The sequence below is a fragment of the Malaclemys terrapin genome, chromosome 21 (assembly GCF_027887155.1).
Source record: "Malaclemys terrapin pileata isolate rMalTer1 chromosome 21, rMalTer1.hap1, whole genome shotgun sequence".
Classification (NCBI taxonomy): Eukaryota; Metazoa; Chordata; order Testudines; family Emydidae; genus Malaclemys; species Malaclemys terrapin.
Genome location: NC_071525.1, coordinates 8322562 through 8337601, shown reverse-complemented (window position 1 = coordinate 8337601; position 15040 = coordinate 8322562). Strand labels below are relative to the sequence as shown.

The following is a 15040-nucleotide window of genomic DNA, read 5'->3' as shown; positions in this document are numbered from 1 at the left end:
CCGATCATGATACAAATTCATGACCCTGTTTCTCCAACAGTTGTTGGTATTCCAGACTGCCCATGTTGTTTGAGTGGTTGTCACACCTCTACTAAATGTTGATGTTTTTCCGAAATGCATTTCAGTTCAGCTTCAAGGTAAATTGAGAGACTGAGGCCTACAACCAGGTAGCTCTTAGTTTTGCCAGGCTTACAGTCATGCCAAGTCATCCCAAACTGCTTGATGCTACCCTAAAGCTTTGCAGAGTGCTTACTTAAGTTGTGAAATTGAGCACATGGGAAGCAAAGAGACTGCATCTCAGAACAGTTTTATTTTCCCAAGTCTGTTTTTATTAATACTTCAGCTATTAGCATGTAACAGGTTGTGTAAATGCAAGGCTGGCCAAGTAAGATCTCTTTACAGCTGCTAAACTCTTGTGGAGCATAGTGGGCAGGAAGGGGAGAACACTGCACTTTCGGGTTAGCATGACCAGCCTTGGGAATAAGCGATGTAACAGTGACGTTTTGCTCTGTATCACCTCATGGTGTTAAATAATGTTACTGAAGTGTCAGATACTGGAATAGGATATCATCAAACCTAGTTCCATAGTAAATAAGCAGGAAACTCTGGAGATCAGCAGCTGCTGAGCCAAACAGAGTTTATAACCGTGTTAACTCATCTGAAACGAAGAGGGTTCCTGTTGCAAGGGCTGATGAACTTGGCAAGTCAGTCCTATTTTCACATTCATTATAATAACCTGAAGCCTTTGTCTTCAGCATGTCTCCATCTAAGCACAGACCCTCTACAATTAAAAGCATCCTGCTCAGCCAGTTCAGGATCCTATGGAGCAAACTTTGGTCACCGCCCATCAACCATGCTGTCAGTTACTGAACGGGCAGCACCAGGTCTGCCTACCTCCATTCAAGTTTGCAACTCCAAATGTTGGGATGGCTTTGAAAGAGATTTCTATACTTGGGAGGACTGCAATGCCCTCTACAAGGAAATTAAATGGATTGCAAAATAGAGTTGCCTGCTTACAGTATTCCCTGCTGAGGGTCTGGTAAACATGCCCACAATTTAAGATGGTTTAAGTAATAGCCCTGAACAGTCTTGTGTGAGCTGGGTACATTCCATGATCTATTTCCAGAAGTGTGTGTACTGTTTTGTTAATCTGTTATCCAGTGATCTCACTGGATAAAAGCACTTTCTAAGCATAGAGGGAGTAGTGCATGGCCTATACTGACAGAAGCAGGACCAGTACAAGACAAGATGTCCAACTGCTCGACTTAAAGGCCAGTAAGGGGTGTGTAGAGTAGGAGACCCCACTGTTGTCCATCCCTCATCTGTTTCTGCATTAGAGGGTCTATATAGCACCCATGCTGCAGCTATGATTAAGAGAATGTCTTATAATAAATATGCTATGCTTATAGGACAGAACAGGTACAGCCTTCTATCAACGAAGGTGAAGTCACGGCTAGGCCCCTGACAATTGTGAAAGGTAAGTTTGCCCGCACAAACCGGCTGCTCCATTAAATCCTGGCCTCTTCCAGAAGAGGCTCATATACATCTACACTTACCACCAACCATTAGAAGTAGTTAATTTCTCAGAGTCCCTGTGAACCTCAAATGCTCTGACCCTTTGCTTCCGACTCTTAGTTACTTGTTCAGTAAAGCTAAAAATGAGACTTCTTCTGGTATACCCCCAGTTTTAGATGTCCCAGGCAGAGTATATTTTCAAGCTTAAACACCATAAACACGCAAACTTGTTTCAACATATTTATTTCATTTACAAAACTTGTATAACTCAGGGTCACTCAGAGCTCTAAGCTCTGGTAGATAACTGATTTACACCGTGCATATGAAAGGCGATATGGATGCACCAGCGTCAAGCAATTCTTCAGATTTCATTCAAAGCCACTGTAAAGAGATTTTAAAGAGTCAGGTTTGAAGACAAGCAGAACACACAAACCAGAGTCAACATCAGTAAGCTGGAAAAACAGATTTGGGTATTTTAGGTGTTTACACAATGCTTGATAAAAGGCAGTTGCCAAGACCAGTGGAAAACTGGTGAACAGGTTAAGTCAGCAGCCTCTCTCTTCCCTAGAGACCTCTGTCTAGTAATGGCTTCAAAACCTGGCCATAGAAACAAAGCAACCAGGTCCAAGATTTAGCCAACCTCAAATACCTTAGAAGCTATCCCTTGGTGCAGAAAAGAGTTTTCTAGAAGAAATGCTTTCCCCCTCCTGGCCAGAACTATACATTCATGCACCCAGGTTCACCCACCTTATTGCACCAAGCAGGAATATTGTTCCAAGAGCAGAGAAACAACTAAATGCCCCCCCCCCCTTTTTTTTTTTTTTAAAGTTAATCTACAAAACCCCCACCCATGAGGGCCAGAGGGAGGCTCAACTCCCAGGGCAGTTAGAAGCTTGAGGGCAGAAGCTGGCCTTAAGTTACAAGACATTTGTCAGTTTGAGTGTTCAGTGAAGGGTACGACTTTTGGCAAGTTACCGGATAAGATGTGCTATGTCCCAGTTGGTTTCTACGGACAGAGGTCCTTCTACTTCAACTCCTTTCTCGGTCACAATGGCAAGTTCGTACTAAGGAGGAGATCAACAATTAGAATTGCCAGTAAAACCTGACTAATGCAAATGAAATCTGAGATTGCCAGTTCTTTGACATGGGGTAAATAATAATTTATGACCAAATAATGAATATCTGAAGCTCACCTTTCACTGAAAAAAATTGTTAGGGTTAACTTAATTTGCTTTAACATAACTACTCAGTTAGCTTCCCATTCAATTACCTTTACCTTTTGCCCAACAAAAGCAGGGGGTCATACACAGCTAACTGAAGGACTAGGCTGAACCCTGACACTCCTCATCTGAAGTCAGCGAGCTGGAGTGACTCATTCTAATAAGCGCCAGTGTCAATTCCCGCATCCGAAATGTTCAGAGAAACATCAGCTAAGTTGGTGTATTTTGCCTACTTAAATATCCTTACAAAAACTTGAGACTAATAGTTTCCTTGCCAGTTCTGTCTGGTAGTTGGCAAACTGCGTTTTGCTGTTGCTAGGGATGGAGGAACCACTGCAAGTCTTGGAAAGCTGGATTGAAAAGAGCAGGGAACAAGGACTGAGCTCTCTTCCCAGCTTTGCAAACAACCTGTGACATCCTGGGCACATCTCACACAAATATACTCCCCATTTCACTATCTCACAGAGGTGCTGTGAGGTGTAGCAGCTCTAAGCCCCTCTGAAGTCAGGGGAAGGAAGTTGCTATAAGACAGCCGAGTATCATGACTGAAGATGAATCACACCAACTTAGAGGCTGGACTCTGCATGTCAGTTCAGCCAGCACAACAGGCACTGCAGTTCCTGCAGGATGACCAGGGAACACCAAGGCAGGATACTTACTCTGTTAAATGATCGGGCATCTCTGTAATACAGGATTTTCATGCAGCGCTCAATCAGGTCCCGGGCCTCATCCTTCGTCAGGATGGGTTTCTTCTCTAAGACTTCTCTCATTAATGGCTGCATTTAAAAAAAAAATAATTCCACGAGGCTGAAGTTGCAGTTAAAGCAACAGAGCAGCATGCACTAGTCACAGCACAGAACTCAAGTCTCTGACTCACACTTCCCTGCTCTTGCCAGCAAACTATGCTGCCTCTCGCTACAGTTCCCAATGTTCTACAAGCACTTACCTGAGCTAGATACGCTCCATAGCCAGTAGCGAGTGTCGGGTCTTCATAGGCAACACCCAACATGTCAACGTACCCTAGAAAACTGAACACAGAATGATGGAGATTTTCATTCCTGGTTGCACAGAAGAAACATCAGAACCCTCTTGGGGTTGTAGCCAGCTTACAAATGCAACTCCAGCACAAGTTGACAAAGCAAACACCCCTCAGGCTAACCAAGAAAAAGGTGAAGTCCAGCTGATAACTCTGGGCACACAGGCAACTAAAGGAAGGAATGTTCAGTGGCTCCTGTTTTAACAGATAGTTCTTTCGAGGCCAAGCGTCAAACAAGCTTCCAGACTACTACTCAAAAGAACTGCTTGGGGTCAGGGTATTTTCTGGCCTTCAAGTACACTGCTTACTCCTCTTTTTAAAATACCCTCTAGTATTTCCCACTGTAGCAGACTGCATTCGAGCGGGATGTGTACTGCTAGATAGAGTGAGGGCCCATTCCCCTATGAAGTGGTTTAGGAAAAAAGCCATCAGTCAGTGTTGAATGGGGGCTCTCTCTCCTAGACAGGCTGTCCCTCAGGAGAAGCTATGGGACACCAAGGGCCATAATGGCAGGAGCATGCAACTGTGTATACAAAAGGCAGGCCTCACCTGCACACACAAGGGAAGCAATTACACATTCAGTTGCAACAACTGCATATGCAAATTATATAGGCAGTCGTGTGCCCCAGTACTGAAAATCTGGCTCATGCAATGGAAGGGAAAAATATCCATGCACCATGATACAAGACAAGATATAGTCTGATCTGAAAGAGGCAGCAAAGTGATGCCCGAAGACCTCAGATTAGTTAATAACAAAAGTTTGGTAAGACCATATTGAAAGCTCTTTCCTATGCTTTACAAACATTTTTAGATCTTTCAAATTTACTGTTTGTCCTTCCTTAAATCAAGCCCTGAGCTTTATTCTACCAGGGACTATAAATGACACCTATTTCTATTGTGCGGGGAGTGGATTGAGTCCCTGAAATGGAAACGCAGCAGAGAAGTTACGCTACACATCCCGCATAGCTTGAGCAGGACTTACCTCTCCCCATTGTAAAAGCCTCCAATAACGACAGTATTCCAGAGCGGATTCATCTTGGATCTCCGGCTGTACATGGCTCTGGTCAGCCAGGAGTGAATGGCCTTTGGACTGTAACTGTGACCATCTCCCAACAGCTCCTCATCGATTCTAGTACAGAGAAGAGTTTTAGACAACTTAAAAACCTACCAACCATCTGACATTATTTAGATTTAATCACAGCCCCCACCCCTGCCAGCCAGGCTAGCAATAAGACATACTAAATCGTCATAGGCCGTTAAAGCAAACGCACACCTGCTCTGCGTTCTTACAGGTCACTTAAAATAACAGCTCCAGAGATGCTAAAATCTGGTTTAATTAATTTTGTAAACACTAGTTTGGGGTATTTGTGTTACATTCATTTGAAATATTTTGCTTATTTTAGTGTTAATGAAAGATGCTGGACTGGCAAACCTAGAGAGCATAAGAATGGCCATATTGGGTCAGACGAATGTTCCATCTAGCCCAGTATCCTGTCTTGCAACAGTGGCCAGTGCCAGATGCTTCAGAGGGAATGAACAGAACAGGGCAGTTATCGAGTGATCCATCGACCACGCCAGCTTCTAGCAGTCAGAGTTTTAGGTACACCCAGAGCATGGGGTTGCATCCCTGATCACCTTGGTTAACAGCCATCGATGGACCTATCCTCTCGGAACTTATCTAATTCTGTTTTGAATCTAGTTGTATTTTTAGTCTTCACAACAATCCCTGACGAGATCCACAAGTTAACTGTGCGTTGTGTGACGAAGTACTTCCTTTTGTTTGTTTTTAAACCTACGGCCTATTAATTTAATCAGAAGACCACTGGTTCTTGTTTTATGTGAAGGGGTAAACAACACTTCCCTATTCATTTTCTTCCAACTATTTATGATTTTATAGACCTCTACCATATTCCCCCTCGGTCATCTCTTTCCCATGGTGAACAATCCCAGTCTTTTTAATCTCTCCTCCTATGGAAGCTGTTCCACACCCCTAATCATTTTTGTTGCCCTTCTTTGTACTTTTTCCAATTCTCATACATCTTTTTTGAGATGGGACGACCAGAACTGCACGCAGTATTCAAGGTGTGGGCGTACCAGGGATTTATATATTGGAAGAATGATATTTTCTGTCTTACTATCTATCCCATTCCTAATGGTTCCCAACATTGTTAGCTTGACTACTGCTGCACATTGGGGAAATGTTTTCAGAGAACTATCCACAATGACTCCAAGATCTCTTTCTTGATGGTAACAGCTAATTTAAACCCCATCATTTTGTATGTATACTTGGAATTATGTTTTACAATAGGCATTACTTTGCATTTATCAATATTGAATTTTATCTGCCTTTTTGTTGCCCTGTCATCTCGTTTTGTGAGATCCCTTTGTAACTCTTCGCAGTCAACTTTGGATCTAATTACCTTGAGTAATTTTGTATCATCTGCAAATTTCGCCAACTCACTGTTCACCCCTTCTTCCTGATCATTTATGAATATGTTAAACAGACTGGTCCTAGTACAGATCCGTGGTGCACCCCGCTATTTACCTTTCTCCACTGTGAAAGCTGACCATTTATTCCTACCCTTTACTATATTTTAAACCTGTTACTGATCCAGGAAAGGCCCTTCCCGCTTTTCTTACTTTGCTTAAGAGCCTTTGGTGAGGGAGTGTGTCAAAGACTTTCTGAAAGTCCAAGTACCCTACATCCACTGGATCACCATTGTCCACATGTTTGCCGACCCCCTGAAAGAATGCTAATAGATTGGTGAGGCATGATTTCCCTTTACAAAAGCTGTGTTGATTATTCCCCAACATATCGTGTTCATCTATGGGTCTGATAATTCTGTTCTTTACTACAGTAAAGTCTAGCGGAACAACGTCTAGGTATCCGCAGCATAGGCATGAGCGTGCAAGCTTGCCCTGCCTGGAAAATGGGGCTCCCTCTAACGGAGAGAGGGAAGGTCTGCTTCCATGGGTCAGCAGAGGAGAAATACTTACACCATCTGGTCAATGACCTGCTTGAGGTACTGGAAATCAGCGTAGTCCCCAGACGCGCCAAGCACAGTGTTATCGTTCACTTTCATGATCCTGGAAATGTTACGAAACCGGGCCAGAGAGCCGTAGGAGCCCAGCATGTCTGCAGCGATGATCACACCGCCGTCAAACTTCACTCCCAGCACCGAGGTGCCTGTCACCATGGGATTCCTGGGGAGACCAGCAAAACCATCAGTGCTCCCTGAGTTGGACAGCCAACAGCAGCATTACTCTTCTATAGCGGCCCTTACTCCTCTCCTGAGCCTGACTCACAGATACAGACTATAATTCTGCTCCAAATGAACCCAATGGGGGGGTTGGGCCCAGGGGCTGCTGATTACATGGGGATCAATGGGTCAGAAAGCACAATGCCAGGGCAGCCCAGGCACATAGAATAGGGGCTACGGAAACACCAGCCTCCAGTGACCTTAGGGGAGCCAACCCTGTTCACCCCTTTCCCAGACGGCCCCAACATTGTCCCCTCCTTAGCAATTCACCTGTGTCCTCCATGCTCTCAGCCATCTCCCCCCACCCCACCCATGTGGCCCTGTGGATTCGCCCAGCCACCATCCCCCTCCTCAGAGCCCCCCCCACAAGATCTGCAAGTCCCTAGTTCCCCTCCACAGTCACCCACGAGCCCCCCCCCATTCAGACCCATCCTCCCCCAGCCTGGCTCCTCTCCTCCCCGCCTCTCCCAGCTCAGTTTCCCCTCCCCCAACCCCACCCCCTCTGTCACCCCCCAGGCACCCTGTCTCCACCAACAAGCTCCCCCCCCCCAGCCTGGCCCCTCTCCTCCCCCAGCCCCGCCCCCTCTGCCACCCCCCAGGCACCCTGCCCCCCAAATCCCCCCTCCACCCACGAGCCCCCCCCAGCCTGGCCCCTCTCCTCCCCGCCTCCCCCAGCCCCGCCCCCCCTGCCACCCCCCAGGCGCCCTGCCCCCCAAATCCCCCCCCTCCACCCGCAGGCCCCCACCCCCAGGGCAGGCCCCTCCGGCTCCGCTCCCCCCCCCGCCGCCCCCATGAGGCCGCGGCCCGAACCGAAAGCGGCTCCGGGTCACTCACTGGGTCCGCGTGAGGGGGCCCCCGGCCCCGGCCTGGGAGTCCAGGCCCGGCCCGGCCGCGCTGAGGCAGGGCAGGCTGTACAGCTCCCCCGGGGCCGGGCCCCCGGCCCAGAACGGCAGCCGCATCCCCCCGGCTTCCATCTTAGTCACTCTGGCGCGGACTGACGCTGACGGAGCCTGTGCCACGCGCAGGCGCAGCAGCCACTGTCCCCTCCCGCGCGCCGTACGCCGAGCGCCGCCATCTTGAGCGTGGCCCCCACAGAAAACAGGCGAGTCCCATGGGGCGCCATCTTGGGTGCGGCGTGGGTGGGGACTGGCTCCCAGCTCCTCCTGGGAGGGCCTGTGGGTGCAGCCACCGGGTCCGTGAGCGAGGCCCTGATAGCAACAAAGCTGCCCTGAAACAGTGGTTCTTGGAGCTGTGACCTGCCCTCATTCAGCGCCATGGTGTGTTAACTCTGAACCCTACTGATGGCGCTTTGCATGGAAAATGCTATTAACTATTCCATTGCTCGTCATTTCAGCAGGAACATTTCACTACCCTGGACTGGCCCTGGGGCTTGAGGGTAGTTAGGATACCAGAACTTCCCTGCCCAAAGCTGTCCCCTATATTTGAATATGATCCATAAATAAATATAATAATCATGTAACTGTCTTATTTGGATAATTGGCCATTGTAGTTATGACTGGCCTAAGGATGCCGCTTTACCTCACCTTCAGAGTTGCTCTTTTTGTGTGTTGCAGGACAAGATATTCCCAGCAGAATCCCAACATGGCGCATCGCAAGACATGCCTCTACCACTCAGAAGATCAGGAGGTTTCCTGCAAATCGGTAATGCATGCTGGTATAACAGCATGGAGTGAAAACCCAATGCCATCCATCATGTCACTACATCTCAGTGCAATACCCTGGCCAATCTAATTCTATTAAAAAACTTAGACCAGACAAATGAGTTGAGAGCTAAATCCAACCCTTGTATGAATGCAATTCCCCAACACTTAGCCCTCCTGTATGTTGGGGTTTGTCCCAGTTACAGCCACTGTTATAGTTGCATCAGTCTAAATGTAATGTAGACAGGTATAGCTGCTATTTCCACTGATGCAATTTACCCAGTTGTTTAGCATGAATAAGCTGCACTGGGGCCCCTGTATTGGTTTTGCATTTTTTTATACTAGAAATTTGCACTGGGGAAGTTACACTGTTGAATGGCCATGATGACTGAAATCCCATATGCGTTCAAGGCCTTAGTCCCAATTCATCTGAGCCCCGCAGCACACTGCCCCACCCCCTCCTCTTGACTTCTGACAATGCAAATCCAACCCAGCTGTCTTTCTGCCTCCCGTTTTGGGATCTCTTGTTTAAACTACTCAGCATCCAATTAAGAGTTAGTCAGTGCAATTTACAAAAAGCCAGCAATGTAGAATGACATCCCCCTTCCCTTGTGCCCTATTCACTCCTTACTGTGATGCTTTGTTCTGCCATCTAACACACAGAAAAGGAAGTGACAAGGGGAGTGATATGATTAAAGCTAACGAGCTGCTGATTACCCAGCGAGAAAACAATTTCGGGGACTGTGTTTCATGAACCACATGTCTGCCTGAATCACTCAGTGAAAATAATTTCCCGGGCTGATAATAAGAGCCAGCTTCTTTGAATGACATTTTAGAGCCAAGTTACACATCATTTCTGTTCATGATGAGTTCCCACAGCAAACACAATGGTGGATGAAAGAAATGTATGGCAAACTACCCACTGTAATGTGTGTTCTAGGAAGGAGCTGTCAGAAGGAAGGCCAGACTTGTGGATCAAGCCTAGACGTCTTGAGACCTGGGTTCTGCCACAGACGTTCCACGTAACCACTCTGGGCCCAATCCCACTTCCGATGACTTTAGCAGGAATCTGTGCTGAGGGTTAAAGAATGGGAGTTGTAGGCCCCCTCAGATCCTTACTCCCAGATGCCTAAATACCTGGGTCAGCATCCCTATTGACTAGTCTTAGGCCATGTCTACACTAGAGAGCTTACATTGGCACAGCTGGACCGATGCAGCAGTGCTGCTGGAAAATGGCTCATGTAGACGCTCTATGCCAACAGGAGAGAGCTCTCCCGCCAGCATAATAAAACCACCTCCACGAGCGGCGGTAGCTATGTCGGCGGGAGAAACTTTCCCACCGACACAGTGCTGTGCACATTACAACTTATGCTGGCGAAATTTATGCCGCTCAGGGGTGTGGTTTTTTACACCCCTGAGCGACATAAGTTTTGCTGACATAAATGGTAACATAGACATGGCCTGAGTGTTACCAGGTCAATGCAGGTTGAGGATATACAGTGCTAGGCCAATAGATCTCCCTTTGTCTCAGTTTCCTGATTTGTAACATGTCGATAATTCTCCGCTGCCTTCCAGGCTGGGGGCTGTGAAACTAAATTAATTCATATTTGTAAAGTGAGATCCTCAGATGGAAGCGTCAAAGTAATCATTAAATGACTTATATTGTGTGTTATTGGGAATCGCAGGAACAGGTTTATCAAAGGTTACTGATATTATTTTGTATGGCTGAGCCGCATGAACCCAGAATGAGCTTCACCCAAAGCCTTTAATCTTCCACCCCTTTATGCTCCCACCTTCCATCCCTTGGCCCTCTCAGCCCTTTACTCCTCAAGGGAGTCAGATGGAAATGGGTGTCCATTTTGTCTCTGGCAGTGCCACGAGGGTACATTAGAAAAGAAGTGATTCTCTTCCTTCTCCTTTGGTAGAACCTATATTATTGGGGATTCCCAACAAACCTATTTCAGGCATCCATTGTGTTACTTACGGCTGGTCTACTCTGGGAACTTACATCATCATAGCCATAGGCATAGACTCCATGGCTCTGGGGCTGGAGCACCCACGGGGGAAAAGTGATGGGTGCTGAGCACCCACCGGCAACCCTCCTATTAGCTCCCTTCTTCCCCCCAGCACCTCCCGCCTGCTGGTAGGCCCCGCTGATCAGCGCTTCCCTCTCTCTGCCCGCACCTCCTGCCCACTGTGATCAGCTGTTTCACGGCATGCCGGAGGCTCGGGAGGGGGGAGGGGGAAGGAGCGAGAGCGATGCACACTGGGGGGGGGGGGGCGGAATGGGGCAGAAAGAGGTGGGGCAGGGGTGGGCGGAGGCAGGAAGAGGTGGGGTGGGGGCGGGGACTTGGGAGAAGGGGTGGGGGCGGGAAGAGGTGGAGAAGAGTTGGGGCCTTGGGGAAGGGACAGAGTGGGGGCGGGGCCTGGGCACAGCTGGGGGTCGAGCACTCCCCGGCACATTGGAAAGTCGGTGCCTGTGATCATAGCTACGTCTCTCAGAGATGTGGAGAGATATACCTACGCCAGCCTAACCCCTGGTGCACACAGCACTAACTTGATGGAAGAATTCTTCCACTGATCTAGCTACCGCCTCTCGGGGAGGTGGATTACCTACATCAACAGGAGAATCTACACTGAAGTGCTGCAGGTGTACCACTGTAATGGTTTAAATATAGACTGTATTTATGGCAGTAGAAACCCCCTAGCATCTTCCATAGTTAAGAATCGTTCAGAATTTCTACTGTAAACTGGCAGAATACAATAAAGTAGCTGTGAGAAATCCCAGAGGGATGAAAGGTGACATATCTGTTAGTCAGGATATTTCAATGAGTCGGCTAATGTGCCCTCTACTGGAAGGAATCAGAACTGCTCCACTATGTGTCATAACTCCTATACTGCATACCATGAATAATGGATAGAGCAATGGACTGGGATTCAGGGGACCTGGGTTCTAATACCCAGCTCTGTCACTGGCCTGCTGGGTGACCTATGGCAAACTGAAGTGGCACAGTCCCTCCCTGTGCCTCAGTTTCTCCATATGCAAAATGAGGATACTGCTACTTGTTTGTAAAGCAGTTTGAGATCTACTGATTATAAGAGCTAGGTATTATTATTCTAGCTCAAATGGCAAGGGGCTGAGTTTCAGGAGCAGTAGATCTGAGTTCTGTACTTGCCCCCTCAATGGATTTCCAAGAGGCCATCATGTGCCGCATTATGGTAGTTGCAAAACCTATGGATTATTTACAATAATGTTTTTTCTTCCCAAAATAGTAAAAAAAAATTGTAAAACACTTTTTTGTAATTGATAGAGTAGCAAAATAAAAGCTCTTTCGGAGACGATCGATTTTTTGGGGTGAACTGATACAGTTTTAAATATGGTACTTCTGTACAATATTGCCATGTAATTTTTTTCATCAATTCAAATCAATGTAAAAATCCCTGCACACATTTACTTGGGCACATCAAAGAAATTGAGCACTGTATTATTAAGGAAATATTTCAAAAGGTTCAGAGACCATGTGGTGATAACAGCAAAATATTGACTCGGTTTATCACCAGCAGTCTTTGAGTCATGACAAGGGTCCGGATGAAAGTCCAAAAATCCCCTGGGGAGTGAAAGTCACTGAAACAGGTACTTTCGCTAGGGATTTGCCGCTTGTCTACACCTGAACTGCTACAATGGCACAGCTGCGCCGCGGTAGCAGCGTAGACAATACTTGTACCTACAGGAGGAGTTCGTCAGCAGAGGTAATCCACCTCTCTGACAAATGGTAGGCAGGTCAATGGAATGCTGTCTACAATGGGGTTTAGGTCAGCTTAACTGTGCCGCTCAGGGGTGTGGATTTTTAACACCCCTGAGCAACATCGGTAAGCCGATTTAATTTTCTAGTGTTGCCCAGGCCTAATTGGTATTCCCATAAAGCAATAACCCTTTTGTAGGCACCGATCAATTTGTTACCATGATAGATTCCCCCTGCCCCGCCCCCAATGTGGGATTTCGAATATTGCTTTTGATCTTTTTTAAACACCATAGTTTAAAAAAAAATCTTGACAAAGAAAATCTGCAGCAAACCAGCAGAGAGTTAATTTAATTATACAGGATGTGCATGGTGATAACAACACAGTATTACCTGCTGTCTGCCTGAATGAACCTGTGCGCAATATAGTTGTAGCCATGTTAGTCCTAGGATATTAGAGAGACAATGTGTATGAGCTAATATCTTTTATTGGACCAACTTGTGTTGGTGAGAGAGAGAACCTCTGGACCCAGAACCTATGTTTTTTGGGGGACGTGTGGGCCTTCAGTCATCTAAAGTGACAGATGCTTTTTATCTGACCCACCTTCAGCAGCTATTTGCATTTGTTTATCCACCTTTTGTTTGCAGATTACATGGGATACTGTAGCCAAGCATTCAATTAAAAACTCACCCTTCCGCTTCCAGATCACTCTCTCGGGGCTTGTCTACACTTGCAAGTTTTTTCGATGAAACTAATGTTGCCAAGGGAAAATCGGCAAAAGCAAAGTGGCCAAAGCGTGCCTACATTTGCTCCCTCTGTCGACAGATCGTGTCCACATTTGGGGCACCTTTGTCGACAGCGAGAGCAATGGACTGTGGGTATGTATCCCACAGTGCCTGGTGACACCCTCCGTCGCTAGGTGTTGTGGGAATGCGGAAATGGAGCACGGCACATCCTGGGATGTGCAAAATGTACCGTCATGCACTGCTTTGTGTCCCACCCCTCCAAAGGTCTCTGGCTTCCTTTCGCGCCATTTTTCTAGCTGTCAGTCTGTTGTAGTTCCAGGGCCGGCTCCAGCATTTCTGCCGTCCCAAGCAAAAAAAAAAAAAGCCGCGACTCCTAGAGGGAGTGAGGGACCTGCCGCCCCCGAATTGCCGCAGGTGCCACCCCTCTCCCTTGGCCGCCCCAAGCACCAGCTTGTTAAGCCCTGTGTAGTGCGCGCCAGCATTTGCAGTGAGAGAGGATGGATCTTGCACTTCTCTCCTATGTGCCGTGAGGACATCATGCATGGCAACACACTTACTCGCAGAGTTACTTGCAAAGTTAGCAGAGGATGAATCGCAGGCACCCGAGTGTGATATGGACGGCAGCAATTTATCCGTGCTTTGTGCGTTCACAGAGCACCTGCATACGGTAGGGTAGTCCATCGCTTTGGGGCTAGGGAAACAAGCACTGATTGGTGGGATTGCATTGTCATGCAGGGCTAAGAGTATAGCTGGAAAGATTAACAATATTGTTGGGTGGGTTAAGGGAACTACTGTGGTGGTTCCTTGTGGCATATAGCAGTTTAGATAGTTTAGTGTCCTTTTTCCTTTGCAGAGAAGCAAAGTTTGTGTTGTAAATGGCTTATCTAGTTTTTGTCAAGTCTATCCAAAAGTCTTTCCAAATGCAAACGGATTGTCATAGATTCATAGATTCATAGATTCTAGGACTGGAAGGGACCTCGAGAGGTCATCGAGTCCAGTCCCCTGCCCGCATGGCAGGACCAAATACTGCCTAGACCATCCCTAATAGACATTTATCTAACCTACTCTTAAATATCTCCAGAGACGGAGATTCCACAACCTCCCTAGGCAATTTGTTCCAGTGTTTAACCACCCTGACAGTTAGGAACTTTTTCCTAATGTCCAATCTAGACCTCCCTTGCTGCAGTTTAAACCCATTGTTTCTGGTTCTATCCTTAGAGGCTAAGGTGAACAAGTTCTCTCCCTCCTCCTTATGACACCCTTTTATATACCTGAAAACTGCTATCATGTCCCCTCTCAGTCTTCTCTTTTCCAAACTAAACAAACCCAATTCTTTCAGCCTTCCTTCATAGGTCATGTTCTCAAGACCTTTAATCATTCTTGTTGCTCTTCTTTGGACCCTTTCCAGTTTCTCCACATCTTTTTTAAAATGCGGCGCCCAGAACTGGACACAATACTCCAGCTGAGGCCTAACCAGAGCAGAGTAGAGCGGAAGAATGACTTCTCGTGTCTTGCTCACAACACACCTGTTAATGCATCCCAGAATCATGTTTGCTTTTTTTGCAACAGCATCACACTGTTGACTCATATTTAGCTTGTGGTCCACTATAACCCCTAGATCCCTTTCTGCCGTACTCCTTCCTAGACAGTCTTTTCCCATTCTGTATGTGTGAAATTGATTTTTCCTTCCTAAGTGGAGCACTTTGCATTTGTCTTTGTTAAACTTCATCCTGTTTAACTCAGACCATTTCTCCAATTTGTCCAGATCATTTTGAATTATGACCCTGTCCTCCAAAGTAGTTGCAATCCCTCCCAGTTTGGTATCATCCGCAAACTTAATAAGCGTACTTTCTATGCCAAT

General features: G+C 46.9%; 1 protein-coding gene across 1 annotated transcript; it reads right to left on the bottom strand.

The window, feature by feature from the left end:
- Positions 1-1741: 1741 nt before the first annotated feature.
- Positions 1742-8030, bottom strand: PSMB4 (proteasome 20S subunit beta 4). Its single transcript, XM_054011347.1, has 7 exons — positions 7866-8030; positions 6769-6975; positions 4754-4900; positions 3682-3763; positions 3395-3511; positions 2491-2579; positions 1742-1896 (listed from the first exon to the last, which is right to left on the bottom strand). Exons 1-7 carry the CDS (start codon positions 8003-8005, stop codon positions 1884-1886), a joined length of 795 nt encoding a protein of 264 aa, XP_053867322.1. The 5' UTR covers positions 8006-8030; the 3' UTR covers positions 1742-1883.
- Between the last annotated feature and the right edge of the window lie 7010 nt (positions 8031-15040).

Coding starts and splice junctions, on each gene's coding strand:
- PSMB4 (XM_054011347.1), bottom strand. CDS start 8,005: ATGGAAGCCGGGGGGATGCGGCTGCCGTTCTGGGCCGGGGGCCCGGCC. Junction 4,901..6,768: donor CAGGTCATTGACCAGATGGT/GTAAGTATTTCT, acceptor TCTCTGTACTAG/AATCGATGAGGAGCTGTTGG. Junction 2,580..3,394: donor ATGCCCGATCATTTAACAGA/GTAAGTATCCTG, acceptor TCTCCTCCTTAG/TACGAACTTGCCATTGTGAC.